Source organism: Salmo trutta, chromosome 8 (genome assembly GCF_901001165.1).
Source record: "Salmo trutta chromosome 8, fSalTru1.1, whole genome shotgun sequence".
Classification (NCBI taxonomy): Eukaryota; Metazoa; Chordata; class Actinopteri; order Salmoniformes; family Salmonidae; genus Salmo; species Salmo trutta.
Window position 1 is genome coordinate 21,632,709 of NC_042964.1, and position 17,643 is coordinate 21,650,351.

The 17,643-nt window shown below is 44.4% G+C and overlaps 2 protein-coding genes, 1 long non-coding RNA gene and 1 pseudogene across 3 annotated transcripts in view; 1 reads left to right on the forward strand and 3 right to left on the reverse strand.

The window, feature by feature from the left end:
- LOC115199251 (SLAM family member 8-like) overlaps positions 1-17,643 on the forward strand; it is a 256,891-nt pseudogene that overhangs the window by 123,150 nt on the left and 116,098 nt on the right.
- The window catches only part of LOC115198464 (carcinoembryonic antigen-related cell adhesion molecule 5-like), a 162,080-nt gene that overhangs the window by 35,031 nt on the left and 109,406 nt on the right, over positions 1-17,643 (reverse strand). The gene's annotated exons all lie outside the window — the stretch shown is intronic.
- LOC115198504 (uncharacterized) lies at positions 5,761-8,930 on the reverse strand. The gene is made up of 3 exons (XR_003879242.1): positions 8,884-8,930; positions 8,691-8,765; positions 5,761-5,819 (listed from the first exon to the last, which is right to left on the reverse strand). It is a non-coding gene; the product is annotated as an uncharacterized LOC115198504 (long non-coding RNA).
- Positions 11,337-15,871, reverse strand: LOC115198473 (Fc receptor-like protein 5). Its single transcript, XM_029760439.1, has 8 exons — positions 15,846-15,871; positions 14,551-15,031; positions 13,953-14,237; positions 13,416-13,736; positions 13,042-13,320; positions 12,634-12,882; positions 12,419-12,529; positions 11,337-12,128 (listed from the first exon to the last, which is right to left on the reverse strand). Exons 2-8 carry the CDS (start codon positions 14,843-14,845, stop codon positions 12,049-12,051), a joined length of 1,620 nt encoding a protein of 539 aa, XP_029616299.1. The 5' UTR covers positions 14,846-15,031; positions 15,846-15,871; the 3' UTR covers positions 11,337-12,048.

Consider the following 17,643-nt stretch of genomic DNA (forward strand, 5'->3'; position numbering starts at 1 on the left):
CTATAGTTGCTCTCTGAAAATAACCCTTCACTCAGCTTGAGCGTTAGACGATGAGACGTGGGTGTGTTTGCGGTGTGTCACTGTGTTGATGTCTGATGGTGGTGGTTTTGGAGCCTATGTTTCCTAGCTGCTGCTGGTTGTGTGGTTAATGGTTAATCGTTTTGTCACCAAAGCCCCATATTCTACCCACCACTGCGACCTGTACGCTCTCGTTGGCTGGCCCTCGCTTCATACCCGTCGCCAAACCCACTGGCTCCCGGTCATCTACAAGACCCTGCTAGGTAAAGTCCCCACTTATCTCCGCTCACTGGTCACCATAGCAGCACCCACCTGTAGCACGCGCTCCAGCAGGTATATCTCTCTGGTCACCCCCAAAACCAATTGCTCCTTTGGCCATCTCTCCTTCCAGTTCTCTGCTGCCACTGACTGGAATGAACTACAAAAATCTCTGAAACTGGAAACTCTTATCTCCCTCACTAGCTTTAAGCACCAGCTGTCAGAGCAGCACACAGATCACTGCACCTGAACATAGCCAATCTATAATTTAGCCAAAACAACTACCTCTTCCCCTTCTGTATTTATTTATTTATTTATTTTGCTCCTTGGCACCCCATTATTTCTCTTTCTATTTTGCACTTTCTTCCACTACAAATCTACCATTCCAGTGTTTTACTTGCTATATTGTATTTACTTTGCCACCATGGCCTTTTTTGCCTTTACCTCCCTTATCTCACCTCATTTACTCACATTGTATATAGCCTTATTTTTCTACTGTATTATTGACTGTATGTTTGTTTTACTCCATGTGTAACTCTGTGTTGTTTTATGTGTCGAACTGCTTTGCCTTATCTTGGCCAGGTCGCAATTGTAAATGAGAACTTGTTCTCAACTTTCCTACCTGGTTAAATAAAGGTGAAATAAAATAAAAAAATGGTACTGATGTTTCAAAGATACCAGTAGCTTTGTTACTTTGTGAGCGGACAACTCAATGTTGCAGAGAAAGAGAAAGGAGGGAGATAGAAGGCTTGGGAGATGAGAGAGAAAGACAGAGAGCGAGATTGAGAGTGAGACAGAGACAGAGAGAAAGAAAGACAAAGTGCAAGGGGGAGAGAGAGTGTGTGTGGGGAGGTTAGAGAGAACGAGAGCAAAAATGTCATAACAGTGTCGGTGCAGTTTCCTCTAGGCTTCATATACCTGTAGAAGTGTTTGCATGACTTCATCTGCCTGCTCATAGGTCAGTGTGGCTGAGGTACAGGAAACACCTGCCAACTTTTTCAGAAGGTAGTGGGTCCCATGTTACTAATAGAGGCCCCCCTTCTACGTTTCAGGTAACATTTTGTGGTGATGCCACTTCCTGTGACTGTTTCTCAGGAGCAGTGACAATGACCTGGCTGGCTGTCGGCTGTCTGTCTGACCACATAGACATAAACACATAAACACAAAAACCCCCTAAGTGGAACAGTGACCTTCCAGACCATGCAAGGACACTGAAGATAGCAGTCAGAGTCATACACCACTAATGTCATTAATCGTTTTACCTGTGTTGGAGTCGGCTAAACTTTGGACATTGAGATATTAAATAAATGACAGAGAAGAAGCCTTGAATAGAAAGAGTGGTAGAGAATGGGTTTTATGTCAGAAGTTAAGGGTTCTCTGTAGGAAGCCAGAAGGCTTTGAAATGTGTTGGGTGGAGGAGAGCAGAGTGACGTGTTGATATAGGGAAGACAGATGGATATGTGTGGATTAGGTGAAGGAGGGGTTGAGGTCAGGAGGTGAGGGGTTGAGGTCAGTTCACCTCAAGGGAGTAATCAGGGTGTAGTATCTGGTTACCTTCTTCCTGTTGGGCATAAACTGTAAGGATTGGAGAGAGGGAGTGTCTTAAGTAGGATGTATATGACTGTGATGGAGAGAAATGTTTTGCTGTCTGATTACAGCTGTACAGAACCTTTGGGAAGAATTAAACTTGGTTAAAGCTTCTCTAGTATCCGTGAGTGATTTACTCTGAAAAATAAGAACCTAACACCTGTCTGTAGGATGAGGAGGCAATATGGGAGAACTGGCAGTCAGTCATATGTAGGTTACTAGATTCTCAGAACTCCTGCAGAGTATATGACATCAAACTGAGAAGAACTGTTATTTTCAGGCACACTCTTCCCCAAGAAGCAATTCTAAAAATCTCTAAGGGTCTTCAGCTGATGGGGTGCAGCTTTTGAACTTTGCTCTTGGGGCATTTATGTTATATTCTTCAAGATTCAATGGGTAGATATAATTAAGTCCAAAAATGGATGCCGAAATAGCAGATTGCCTTTTAACTCACACATTGTGGAGCCTGAGATCTATACTAGGATGAAAATAATTTTAACCAAATTAGGTTTTATGGAAAAGTTGACGATGACAATATCCATGTACAGTAAGAAACACTCATGCAATCTGGTGGATAAAAAATAGTTTATTAAAAAGCACAATGCAAAGACATTGTAAAAGTAGAGGCCATTAGAAGAAAATGTGAATAATATACAAATATGTTATTCTATCATCTGAATAAATCAACAATAAAACTCAAATCACAATACAAAGCAGATACAAATGCTGTAGCTACAGATAAGATGCACCATAATTTCACCATAAGGAAAAGAAAAAAGCTGTTACAGTGAAACAATTAAACCATGCTTAAATACAATAAAATAAGTAAATAAAATAAGTAAGAACTCCTTAATGTACAAGTTGTTTTGGCATGTGTGTTTGTGCGTATTGAGCGTACAAAATCCATGTTCCGGGTTCCTTCTGCTCCTCTGATGGTGTGTCCTTCCATTCCTCCGTCCCTTCATCACTCCAACCTTCTATCCCCCCATCCTTCCATCCTGTCACGGTTGTCGTCGGTTAAGGAGGACCAAAACGCAGCAGGTATGTGCAGGCTCATCTTGATGTTTATTTACTTTCAAAAATGAACGTACAAAAATAACAAAACACGAACCATCAACAAAAACAGTCTGGTAAGGCACAAGGCGAAACACAGAACAATCACCCACCAAAGACAAACACAAACACACCCACATATATGGGACTCTCAATCAAAGGCAAATAGACAACACCTGCCTTCAATTGAGAGTCCCAGCCCCAATGAATCCAAACATAGAAACAGACACACTAGACTCAACATAGAATTCATGAAACTCACCCAGGGCCCAAAACCCCGGAAAACTAAATCAAATGCCCTCCTAACTCATACAACACCCAGAACCACATAAAACAAATACCCTCTGCCACGTCCTGACCAAACTACAATACTAATTAACCCTTATACTGGCCAGGACGTGACAGTACCCCCCCTTAAAGGTGCTAACCCCGGAAGCACCTTAAAAACAAAAAACAAAAAAAAACAACAACCCCAAACAACAACAACAAAAAAATTCCCCCTTACTAAAGGGAGGGAAAGGAGGGTGGCTGCCGTCAACGACGGCACTGTGCTACACCCCCCCTCCCCAACCCACCTATATCAGGAGGTGGCTCCGGTTCTGGCCGTTCCAGGCAGTCGGGCCACTCTGGCAGTTCGGGGCAGTCTGGCCAGTCTGGCCGCTCGGGCAGTCTGGCAGCTCGGTGTAGTCTGGCAGCTCGGGGCAGTCTGGGCAGTCTGGCAGCTCGGGACAGTCTGGGACAGTCTGGCAGCTCGGGACAGTCTGGGACAGTCTGGCAGCTCGGGACAGTCTGGGACAGTCTGGCAGCTCGGGACAGTCTGGGACAGTCTGGCAGCTCGGGACAGTCTGGGCAGTCTGGCAGCTCGGGACAGTCTGGGCAGTCTGGCAGCTCGGGACAGTCTGGGCAGTCTGGCAACTCGGGACAGTCTGGGCAGTCTGGCAACTCGGGACGTTCAGGGCAGTCTGGCCACTCGGGACGTTCAGGGCAGTCTGGCCGCTCCGGCAGTTCAGCGCAGTCTGGCCGCTCCAGGCAGTTCAGGGCAGTCTGGCCGCTCCGGCAGTTCAGGCGCAGTCTGGCCGCTCCGGCAGTTCAGCGCAGTCTGGCCGCTCCGGCAGTTCAGCGCAGTCTGGCCGCTCCGGCAGTTCAGCGCAGTCTGGCCGCTCCGGCAGTTCAGCGCAGTCTGGCCGCTCCGGCAGTTCAGCGGCAGTCTGGCCGCTCGGCAGTTCAGCGCAGTCGGGCCGCTCCGGCGACTGTGGGCTGGCTGGCCGCTCCGACGACTGTTGACTGGCGGGCCGCTCCGACGACTGTTGACTGGCGGGCAGCTCCGACGACTGTTGACTGGCGGGCAGCTCCGACGACTGTTGACTGGCGGGCAGCTCCGACGACTGTTGACTGTCGGGGCTGGGTTTACGCACTTGAAGGCTAGTGCGGGGAGCGGGTACAGGACGAGTCGGACTGGGTTGACGCACTTCCGGGTCCGCACGAGAGACAGGAGCTGGAAACCCAGGGCTATGGAGGCGCACAGCCGGTCTAGATCTTACCTCCTGCACAACCCGCCTTGGCTGGATGGAACTAGTAGCCCTGCACGAGCAGGGTGCTCGTACACGGCAGACTGGGCTGTGCAGGGGCCTGATGGTAGCCGTGCGTAGAGCGGGAGTTGGGTAGCCTGGTCCTCGGAGGCGTACCGGCGACCAGATGCGCTGCGCAGGCATCCTCCTACCAGGTTGGATGCCCGCTCTAGCACGGCACCTGCGAGGGGCTGGAATAACTCGCACCGGACTGTGCGTACGTATGGGTGAGAGTGCGCTCCTCAGCGAAACATAGCGCTCTCCACCCCATACGCTCCTCCATATAACCACGGGTAGCTGGCTTCCGGCTCTTCCTACGCCTAGCCAAACTACCCGTGTGCCCCCCCCAAAAAAATGTATTGGGGGTGCCTCTCGCGCTTCAACGCTAGTCGTGTACCTCGGAAACGTTCCCGGTCCATACCAGCCTTTTGCCTTTCCTCTCTCTCTCTTACCACCTGTCCCCATGGAAGGCGATCTTTTCCGGCTTGGATCTCCTCCCAAGTGTAGGAGCCTTCTCCCTTCAAGATCTCCTCCCAAGTCCATCTCTCACCATAGTCCAACTCAAAATCCCACTGCTCCTTCTTCTGCTGCTTGGTCCTGGTTTGGTGGGAGATTCTGTCACGGTTGTCGTTGGTTAAGGAGGACCAAAACGCAGCAGGTATGTGCAGGCTCATCTTGATGTTTAATTACTTTCAAAAATGAACGTACAAAAATAACAAAACACGAACGATCAACAAAAACAGTCTGGTAAGGCACAAGGCGAAACACAGAACAATCACCCACCAAAGACAAACACAAACACACCCACATATATGGGACTCTCAATCAAAGGCAAATAGACAACACCTGCCTTCAATTGAGAGTCCCAGCCCCAATGAATCCAAACATAGAAACAGACACACTAGACTCAACATAGAATTCATGAAACTCACCCAGTGCCCAAAACCCCGGAATACTAAATCAAATGCCCTCCTAACTCATACAACACCCAGAACCACATAAAACAAATACCCTCTGCCACGTCCTGACCAAACTACAATACTAATTAACCCTTATACTGGCCAGGACGTGACACATCCCTCCATATCTGACCCCCTCAAGGACCTGCAACATATCACCGCACAAAGTTGTTGTGGACATGCAGTCAAATAAACTCTTAAGAATTAAACAAAGAGACATACTTTAAATAGATACATTATACTTTGATATCAGAGCATTAGTCCTATATTAGTATCATATTAAGTATCAATGGCATATGGCTATTAGTCTTACCTGGGGATGTACCTGGCTTCACTTGAGAATAGACTGAATCTGCCTCAGGTGGGGTTGCTGTTTCTGTAAGGGGTGAGGATAAAACATCAGAATAATATAACTGTCACGGTTGTCGTCGGGGAATGAGGACCAAAATGCAGCAGGTACGTGTATGCTCATATTTAGATTTATTAACTTCCAAAAAAACTACTGAATACAAAATAACAAAACTACTAGAACTAACAAACGAACAACAAAACAGTCTGGCAAAGCCTAGGGCTGAACACAGAACAATCACCCACAAAACACAAACACAAACACACCCTCATTTATGAGACTCTCAATCAAAGGCAGATAGAAAACACCTGCCTTCAACTGAGAGTCCCAACACCAATTCACCAGACATAGAAACAGACATACTAGACTCCACATAGAAATACCTAAACAAACCAACACCCGGAATTACTAAAACAAACACCCTTAAACCAAACACACCACCCTGAACCACATAAAACAAATACCCTCTGTCACGCCCTGACCAAACTACAAACAATTAACCTTATATACTGGCCAGGACGTGACAGTACCCCCCCCTTAAAGGTGCTACCCCAGAAGCACCTTAAAAACAAAAAAAAATACCCCCAAACAATACCTAAAAGAAAAATTCCCCCTTACTAAAGGGAGGGAAGGGAGGGTGGCTGCCGTCAACGACGGCACTGTGCTACACCCCCCCCTCCCCAACCCACCTATCTTGGAGGCGGCTCAGGTTCTGGCCGTTCCAGGCAGTCTGGGCAGTCTGGCGGTTCGGGGCAGTCTGGGCAGTCTGTCAGCTCGGGGCGGTCTGGGCAGTCTATCAGCTCTGGGCGGTCTGGGCAGTCTGTCAGCTCGGGGCGGTCAGGGCAGTCTGTCAGCTCCGGCAGGTCAGGGCAGTCTGTCAGCTCCGGCAGGTCAGGGCAGTCTGTCAGCTCCGGCAGGTCAGGGCAGTCTGTCAGCTCCGGCAGGTCAGGGCAGTCTGTCAGCTCCGGCAGGTCAGGGCAGTCTGTCAGCTCCGGCAGGTCAGGGCAGTCTGTCAGCTCCGGCAGGTCAGGGCAGTCTGTCAGCTCCGGCAGGTCAGGGCAGTCTGTCAGCTCCGGCAGTTCAGGGCAGACTGGCCACTCCGGCAGTTCAGGGCAGACTGGCCACTCCGGCAGTTCAGGGCAGACTGGCCACTCCGGCAGTTCAGGGCAGTCTGGCCACTCCGGCAGTTCAGGGCAGTCTGGCCACTCCGGCAGTTCAGGGCAGTCTGGCCACTCCGGCAGTTCAGCGCAGTCTGACCACTCCGGCGACTGTTGACTGACGGGCAGCTCCGACGACTGTTGACTGACGGGCAGCTCCGACGACTGTTGACTGACGGGCAGCTCCGACGACTGTTGACTGACGGGCAGCTCCGACGACTGTTGACTGACGGGCAGCTCCGACGACTGTTGACTGACGGGCAGCTCCGACGACTGTTGACTGACGGGCAGCTCCGACGACTGTTGACTGGCGGGCAGCTCCGACGACTGTTGACTGGCGGGCAGCTCCGACGACTGTTGACTGGCGGGCAGCTCCGACGACTGTTGACTGGCGGGCAGCTCCGACGACTGTTGACTGGCGAGGCTGGGTTTACGCACTTGCCGTTTAGTGCGGGGAGCGGGAACAGGACGAGTCGGACTGGGTGGACGCACTTCCGGGTCCGCACGAGAGACAGGAGCTGGAAACCCAGGGCTATGGAGGCGCACAGCCGGTCTAGATCTTACCTCCTGCACAACCCGCCTTGGCTCAATGGAACTAGTAGCCCTGCACGAGCGGAGTGCTCGTACAGGGCAGACTGGGCTGTGCAGGGGCTTGATGGTAGCCGTGCGTAGAGCGGGAGTTGGGTAGCCTGGTCCTCGGAGGCGTACCGGCGACCAGATGCGCTGCGCAGGCATCCTCCTACCAGGCTGGATGCCCGCTCTAGCACGGCACCTGCGAGGGGCTGGAATAACTCGCACCGGACTGTGCGTGCGTATGGGTGAGATATTGCGCTTCTCAGTGAAACATGGCGCTCCCCACCTCATACGCTCCTCCATATAACCACGGGTAGCTGGCTTCCGGCTCTTCCCTCGCCTAGCCAAACTACCCGTGTGCCCCCCCCAAAAAATTTCTTGGGGGTGCCTCTCGTGCTTCTCCCTCAGCGCGTCTCTGGCCTCGTACCACCGCCTCTCTGCCTTGGCTGCTTCCATTTCCCACTGCGGGCGCTGATAATCCCCAGCCTGATGCCAAGGTCCGGCCCCGTCCAGAACTTCCTCCCAAGTCCACTTCTCCCGCCAGTCCAACTCGAATGCCGTCTGCTCCTTCCTCTGCTGCTTGGTCCTTTGGTGGTGGGTGATTCTGTCACGGTTGTCGTCTTCGTCTTCTGACGATATAACGAAATCGTCATCAGAAAAGGTAGACCAATACGCAGCAGGTTGACTGTTCCACATCATATTTATTATTGATGGAAACGACAAAACAAAATAAACACGCAAAGGTGACAGTTTCACAGGAGAAACGAAACACAGTGCAAAATACAATTCCCCACCCTCATTTATGAGACTCTCAATCAAAGGCAGATAGAAAACACCTGCCTTCAACTGAGAGTCCCAACACCAATTCACCAGACATAGAAACAGACATACTAGACTCCACATAGAAATACCTAAACAAACCAACACCCGGAATTACTAAAACAAACACCCTTAAACCAAACACACCACCCTGAACCACATAAAACAAATACCCTCTGTCACGCCCTGACCAAACTACAAACAATTAACCTTATATACTGGCCAGGACGTGACAATAACAGTTATATACAGAATATTATGCAGCTAGTCGATATGGGGTCAGAGGTGTGAGGTTATGATACAGGTAATATGGAAGGGGGAATATGGAAGGAGGGATGTCCAGTCTTACCTTTCTTCTTCTTGGCTTTGGCCTTCTGTTTAAGGTCAACCTCAGCATAGGTCACATCAACAGGTCCAGTTGCTTCTGAAAATTGAAATTTCCAGTCACAAATAAAGGAGTTAGATAATTCAGCATCTTTTTTGAAACTCCAAAAACACACATTTAGATTTCATAGACTGCCAACCTGTAGAATGGGTTTCACCTGTGGTCTTCCCTGTCTTGACCTCAGAATAGACTGGATTTTCCTTTAGATCAGCTTTCATTTCTGAGGAGGAGAGAATTTGTTTGTTTTATTCAAATTTGATGAGTAAAAAACACTGCTACATTTTGTATTAGTTTATGTGACAGTTGAGAGTTACGTTTCTTTTTCTTGTCCAACTTTTTGAGTTGAATTTTGGCGTACATCACATCACTTGATCCAGCAGTAGCAGCACCAGCATCTGAAATATACAGGTAGTACACTAATATCTCTACTTACTGTTAGTATGTTAGTAATATTAAACACATGAAGAACAACAGCAACAACAACTCTATACTGTATTCATGCTAAACTTAACACAGTGTACAGTACCACTGTCATTATTGTCTGAGGGAGTGATTGTATCATAGATGTTAGCGCCACCTGTTGGTCAAAGAAGAGAGAGAAAGATTAATAGGTTAGTTTTCCCTCAGCTTGCTTAGGGACATAGAGTACGGTAACATGTATGTAAAGTGAATAGTGAAAAGTCAGTATGTGAAGTTACAGAGAGAGGAAAGTGACAGTGGTCTGGGATGAGAGACTGACCATGCTGCAGATTATTATACCCAGCATCAGGAGCCTGGCCCTGGGTAGATTATTGGTCTTGTAAGGGGTCCAGGTTGATCCTCTGGGGCTGGGGGATCTGCAGGGAGAGAGATACTCATGAAACACACAGATTACATTTTACTGTATGAAAAGGAACATGGTTGAATGACAGGTGTACTCACCAAAATATTCTGTTGCAACAGGAATCTGATATGAGAAATGTATACTATTATACTGTATCAAGTCGTTACTGTTTTAAACTTTTGTAATTAGACGTCTTTCTCCTAAACATGAACCAAAAAGTTAAATGAGAATTTATAAAAGCCTCACCTTTGGCTTTTTTATATCGACACAGCAGTACCAGGAGAATGGCCAGTAGAACACCAGCAACAACCAGGCCCACAACCACTCCTACTAGGACTGATGTAGAGGGTCCAGGAGTTACACCTGGAGAGAGAACAGCAAATCACTATCAGGTTCTGAGGTAGTTGTAGAAAATAAATAAAGTAGTGGACAAAGTGAATATATATTTGACAACTGACTTGAGATCAGATGACCAGCCTGAGCTTGCAACTCCAAACCTACAGTATGCTTTTTAACACTACAAATGACAGATACCCACAGATATTACCCTCATGCATTGTGTCTCACCTCTTTTTACACTACTGCTACTCTCTCTTCATCATATATGCATAGTCACTTTAACCATACCTACATATACATACTACCTCAATCAGCCTGACTAACCAGTGTCTGTATATAGCCTTGCAACTCTTATTTTCAAATGTCTTTTTACTGTTGTTTTATTTCTTTACTTACCTTCACACACACATACCTTTTTTTCGCACTATTGGTTAGAGCCTGTAAGTAAGCATTTCACTGTAAGGTCTACTACACCTGTTGTATTCGGGGCGCACGTGACAAATAAACTTTGATTTGATTTGATATTATGAAAAGGTCATGTGACCATGACCATTTTCTCACCTCTCACTGTCACCCAGCTCTCTGGTGATTCTCCTTCATTAGATTTACACTTATAGAAGCCTTCATCTGACTTGGATACTACAGGGATGGTCATCTCCCCTGTGGTCTCATTCCTGATGAGTACTCCATATTTGTAGAAATCAACCTTGGGGATCGGGTTTGTTTGCTGATATCTATTTGTACAGTGTAGAGTCACAGTCTCCCTCAGTTAAGTAACGCCAACACTTTTGAATGCTAGTTTTCATCAGAGGCAGCTGTGTGGAATGTTTTACCACTGACCAGAGATGGGGGGAGTTTGAAAGTTGTAACTGGGGAACTGGATTTCCAGGTTAAAGTGTAATTTTGCTTCATTAATCAATTTTTAAACTATTTACCTCTAAACATATCTAAGTGGTTTGTCGTAGACTGTGAGACACCGTGTGAAGAAACAAGGTAAACATCTGGGGTTTCTTATCGCCCCCTTCAGGACAGGCCTGCAACTACTCTACGTTCTTGTGGATCACAATATAGAAACTAATATAGTCATTGGTCCATAGCGACAACATAACCCCTCAGTCTACTGTGTCTGCCCTCTTATTCCTTCCTCTCTCTATGGTCCCGTGTGGCTCAGTTAGTCTAGCATGGTGTTTGCAATGCCAGGTCTGCAGGTTCGATTCCAATGGGGGACCAGTAGAGAGAAAAAATGTATGAAATATATGAATTCACTACTATAAGTCGCTCTAGATAACAGCGTCTGCTAAATGACGTAAATGTATAGTTATCATATTAGTACAGACATGGACCATTTCACAATGGGTTCCAATCAGTAGAAGACAAATCTGGATGTGCTTTACAGAAGACTGACAGCAATATTGTCAAAGGAATACAATGATGTAGGGAATCATCACTTTTTGTTTGACATATGAGATTTAATACAACATTTAAAATCCAAAATACAACACACCCTCCATTGTCTCTTATGCGATCGTCGTGCGGAATCATTGCGCTATCTGATGTAAGACAACAAACACTCTCTTCATTCAAGTTCCATAGTGGAATACTAATCTGGCTCCTATAATTACTGTAAAAATACAATTTTACAAAAAACATAGAGACATAGAAGTGAAAATGATGTACAATATATACAAAAAATAAGCGTTAATTGAATTAAAACAAATAATAAATGTGCCAACTTAACTGTTAAAGTTGTATTAGCAGGTCAGCCAACCAAGTATAAACCCACCTTTAGGTTTTTTCTTAATTATGAAAATGTATATAAAAAGCTTGACATTATGTAAAACACAAAATATAAAAAAAAAAGCAAATTCAGCTTTTAAACAAAACAGGCACTACACTATTGTTTAATCAACAAACTGAAGTCAAAGATGGGTAACTGCAATATTTCAAGAAAATGAACAACAATTAACGAAAACAAAGCCAAGCATACAAGCCCCCAAAAGCTGAAAACGGCAACTTGCTAAATCATAACATTTAGTATTTGTAAAATTCCATTCAGTGATATTTGACTCAGTAAACACTGTCATAAATCAATGTAAAGGCAATGGCAAAAACATAAAAATCCCAAAATGGTTGTTCAGTTTACAGTTCTTACTGTAATGATCACACGGATGATTCAGTCTGTTCAATGACATCATCAGATCGTAACTCGTATTGAAGAGATTTGGCTGTTGAACACAGGCCTATGGGAATATAACGGACAGAGAGTAGCATTGGAGTTAAACTGATTCAACTGCTCTTTCAACTGCTCAGCACTAAAATGTAATCCATCAAAAGTAATAAAGGGTTAGTTTGCCTTTTTTGAGGGGAGAACAGTTCCATAGAACACATTTAACAAAAATAGCTGACCATGGGCACTTTTCTATTTACATTTGACATGAACCATTTGAGTGATATAAGAGCATGACATAAAGAAGGAGAATATCAAGCTGGATAAGTTGATTGTCGATACACACTGAAATAAAGAGGTCACCTCGAGCCCTGCAGCATTTCACCATCAGCACAATAGACACCAGTAGAAAGGGAGACACCACCAGCAGACTACACAGCAGTCTGGGCAGCAGAGAGATGGAGACAACAGAACCTGGAGGGACGAGCAAAACACATGTTTAACCATGAACACACACACACACACACACACACACACACACACACACACACACACACACACACATACACACTTCTCACCTCTCACTGTCACCCAGCTATCTGGTGATTCTCCTTCATTAGATTTACACTTATAGAAGCCTTCATCTGACTTGGATACTACAGGGATGGTCATCTCTCCTGTGGTCTCATTCCTGATGAGTACTCCATCTTTGTAGAAATCAACCTTGGGGATCAGGTTTGTTTCCTGATTTCTATTTGTACAGCTCAGAGTCACAGAGTCTCCCTCAGTCACGGGATAGGGAGGGCTGTCCAGGATCAGAGGACCAACTGTGTAACATAATATATAAATATAACTGTAAATCTGGAGTTATCACTCACATGAGCTTGTATTTTATTAGATGCAACCATTCAATTACAGACTTGAACATCATTATCATACCGTGAACGGTAAAAAAAAGGTTAATGAATGTTGTACAACAGACATACCATCCACTGTGATGTTGACAGCATTACTGTACTCTCCTGATCCAGACTCACACCAGTAAACTCCACTGTCCCCTGTGTATGTGGACCTGATGGTACATGTGGACCCTGCTATTGATCCCCAGTTAGAGCCACACTCTGACTCCACTGCTTTCTCTCTGTATCTCTTCAGTCTCCATCCAGTAGAGTTCCTCTTCTCCTCACAGCTTAGTGAGAGAGACTTTGATGTAAAGTGTTGAGTTCTCTTAGGTCTTATTTTTAGAGACAGTGATGGTTGCGGATCTGAAACAAAGAGTGACAGAGTAAAACGTATAGTTATATATACACATGAGGGTGACTTAAATATGATTAAATGCAGTTTCAATGCAGTTAGTTACCTCCTGACCAGAGAAACTGAGGTTCACTGTAGAATGTGTCATAGACTGGGTCTCCTCTCCCAGCTCTACACACATATCCTCCTGTGTGACTTGGACCAGCAGGGATCAGAGTGAAGGAGTCTTCAGTAGTCCCATTGCCAGATAGAGGCTCTACAGAGTAGGACCTGTCTGATAGGGAGAGTAACCCAGCTGTGTAGGGAACAGTTTGGTACCAGAAGAACCTCCAGCCTGTAGATGACTCTTTAACCCCACAGCTCAGAGTCACTGAGTCTCCAGGGTTCAGCCACTGAGGAGAGACACTCAGGACAGCTTGGGGTCTATCTGTTATGAAGGAAATGACACAAATCATATGTTCAATCTTTAAAATGTTTACCATTTTGTTATTATGGTATTGTACATTTCCCCAAAATCAAACTATAGTTTTGTTCCATCATTGATCTCACTGTCTTCTATTTGACCTCATCCCTTCTGTCTTTGTCTTTCAATCCCATAAAAACAGACTTACCTAACACGGTCAACACAGTCACACTTACTCACCATTCACAGTGAAAGTGACAGGATCACTGATGATTGATGATATGGATCTGGACTGGATCTCTCCCTGACACCAGTAGAGACCCTGGTCAGACTCAGCAGCTCTACTGATGGTGAATGTGGCTCCTGTTGTAGTGTGTCTGTCAGACAAGGTCACTACGTTCTTAGTGTTGTCTTTGTACCATGTATAGCTCCACCCACTGTCAGACCCCACTGAACACGTCAGAGTTACTGTCTCTCCAGTGTCTGCAGGGTTTGGATTCACGGTCACTGAAGTTTCAGGAAGAGCTAAGAAAACAGAGAGCAGAATATCAAAACATCTCGATACATGCTTGGTCATTTAGAATAATTTAGCTGTTGCTGTTAAGTTTTTATTAAAGTTTATTTTAAATAGGAGTATGTTGACTCCATTCAGTTAGAATTTAAAGTCTATACAGTATATTTACATTTTCCCTCATTGGCTCAAAATTCAGAAAGTTCAGATAGTGATTGAAGGTTAATAGCGAGCTCACCAGTGACACTAATGTAGAGAGATGGGGCCCTATGTCAAGTGGTTATGTGCATGGAGACACTGATGTGAATGAGAGATTAGATGACTTACCTGTCACTGTCAGTCTGACTGCATCACTCCACTGAGAATATGTCCCATTATCAATATGTTCACCCAGACACCTGTAGTCACCACTGTTTGAAATATTAACCTCACTGATCTCATATTCATGCTTCCTACTGATTGAGTCTACATCATCCTTGCGCCATGTATATTTCCAGTCAGTGACTTTTCCCCTCTGTATGTTACATCTGAAAGTGACAGACTCTCCACTGAATATCTGGGAGGATTTGGGGTGTATGGTCAGAAAAGCCTTTGCCTGTCCTACACAACATAAAACCAGCATGAAACAATTACTTCACACATGTTATTTTGAGACACTCAAAACACAAAATATGTCTATCCAAAAGCAGCTTTAAAAATTACAAATAAAACATTTGATGAAGCATTAAGAGATGAAGGCTTGATCAAGCGTACAAATATCTACCATCATCATCTTCAGAGTGTCCAGTGTATATGTGTGTACTCAGCACTACAACAAAGAAAGTCACATTGCTCCAATATTAGATAGAACTAAATAACACCACGCCATATTCATGTTACTGATTACCAAATCCATCCTGTACTTTATTTTAAAGGTGCAATCTACGATTTCTACATACATGTTGGATCTTTAAATTAATCATAGGCATTTATTCTTGAAGAGTACAACTTTTAATTCCCTCAAACCTGTCTTTCCCCATCATAAACCAAAATGTATGGTTATGTTATGACAATTATTGTAAACAATGTAGATTAATGAATTTCCTTAGCCCCATCCCTCAGCCATACACCACAAAAAGTGTCAGGGTGGCCATTTTGTTGTAGTTTAAATTTCGGACTGCAGCTTTAAATGGCAGCTAACTTCCCATGTTCTGCACACAGAGAGACCAAAAACACCAAAACACCACTCATTAATCTCTTAACACAGTTTACTATAACTGTAGTGAAGGAACCCTCAACCATTTACAATAATCACAAATTGATTATACAACACATCCAACAAATATTGCATTTTATATTCATTGTCATTGACAGCACATTTTGCAACCACTGAGTTAGCACCACTCTTTAGTTCCTGAGTAATGACTTGGTTAAATGCCCACCACCACACTAACCAGGTCTGTGGCAATTTCCTTTGAGTGACATTTACTAATATTTTCTCAATAAGGGCTAAAACACAAAAAACAAAGCTAAAGCATGAAACTGTCTTCATTTCGATTACTGTCTTATTCCCTTTTTCCCTTAAATTCTTAGTAAATGAGGTAATTAGTGTTCATAAACAAACACACTAACTCAGTACTTACATAGTAGCAAACAGAACAAGGTGTGCTCCATTCTGTCCCCACAGACAAGTGACTTTCTCTACAACTACAGTCCTTCTAACATCCCCTCTACTTCCTATATGATGACAGTCTGCTTAGATCACACCACTTCACGCTATGATCACACCCCTTCACCGTACACAGAAAAACAGAGAGACGTATTCTAGAAAAATGTAAAAATAGATAGAGTAGGCCTTCCCTGAAACTTTTGCTCAGCTAACCTCCATTTGGGCACAATGGAAATGGACATCTCCAGCCACCACTCACACACACACACACACACATGTTTATATCACCTACTGGGGACACCTGTTCTCACACCACATTCTGGGGCACCACATTTCTGACAACCTAGAGACAAGATGAAAACATCAAAAAATCTATTTAAAAAAATTCCATAATAAATACACCCCTTCAAATGTAATTGATTAATTGAAATAAGGGTAGATTACATTGTGGGGACTGGGAAGGTGAACAATGTGGGGACACAAGAGGAAACTCCTTATTTGGCATCAACAGGAAGTCCCATCTGGGGACCAAGTTGCGACCAACTAGTACCATCTGGGGACAATAGTGTAGACTATTGTTTAGGGCAGAAGGGGAGGATGGATTCTAATCTAGCTAAATTTGAATTACTAGCAATTTCAGCATATCACTACCAACTAGAGAATGTTGCCAGGTGTTCTCTTTAGCATATGCATCAGATGCATATCAACCTACAAGGTGTGCAAATATGCTTGATATATAAATGCTTCATAAATAGTGCATAAACTATTGTAAATGATTAACAGTGTCGTGTCTTTGGGTACCATTAAACTGAAGATAGGTTTATCAATTAACTCCCTGTAATTATTATCACGCGATTAAACTGATTAATCGCTTAATTGTAATTAACTAGGAGATCGGGGCACCAAGAAAAATATTCACATTACAAAGTTATAATTTTCCTAACTTTCCTATATTATAATATAGGCCGATTATCTTCTGGTTTCAATGGCGTATTTTACCTCGCGTCCAGTCTCATTCCAAACGTCGTAAATTGTTGTATCTGCACGAACCCAGTCTTTACTAAAATCATCCATACATCAATTGTCTTAAAATCATTTATTTACTACACTAAGTAATTAACAGAAAACATACAAACAGTAATTATCGTCACAAAGGATTGGTATAGTAATGTGCCCTAATGGCTAACAAGCATGGCTGGTCTGTTAGACAATGGGTCATAAACGGTCAGCTGAAAAGTTACACTGAGTTCATTAATATTAACAATTGACAATTGAAGGCTCACTCATTCGGGAACAATTGCAATCAATATATATTTATGCTCATGTGTCGTCGGGATCCCTTTTGAAGAGTTATGTTCTGATGGAGAGTTTTGTCCGCGTTCTCTCTCTCTCGGTTAGAATGGATCTTTCAGAGCGACATTCATTAATGTTGTCATAGAATGGATGTTTCGTTGGTCTTCGCGTTCGATGATATAATTTACTTAGCTGCAGACTAATAATTAATATCAAAGACTTGTTCTTATTCTGTTGATATCGATAGTCTAAAAGTTAACCACGTGGTATGGTTCACTTTCAGTAGAGTACTTGGATGATAAAACCTAATGGCCATGGAGTGCAGGCCTGGTCTCAAGAAATGTAAATCAGGGGGTGTTTTATAGTGTCCATAGAACAGGCTTGTCAAATGACGCCTGGTCCTGTCTGTGTCCCTGGGGGCGTGCCTATGACTGAGTTAGACTTGGTTACAGAAATACAATTCTATCACATTAACATCA

What these genes read in the sequence shown, in the direction of transcription:
- LOC115198473 (XM_029760439.1), bottom strand. Translation starts at nt 14,845, where the DNA reads ATGCTGGTTTTATGTTGTGTAGGACAGGCAAAGGCTTTTCTGACCATA. An exon ending in TGTCAACATCACAGTGGATG is followed by an intron (nt 12,883 to 13,041) that starts GTATGTCTGTTG and finishes TATGTTACACAG; the next exon opens with TTGGTCCTCTGATCCTGGAC. An exon ending in TAGCTGGGTGACAGTGAGAG is followed by an intron (nt 12,530 to 12,633) that starts GTGAGAAGTGTG and finishes TCGTCCCTCCAG; the next exon opens with GTTCTGTTGTCTCCATCTCT.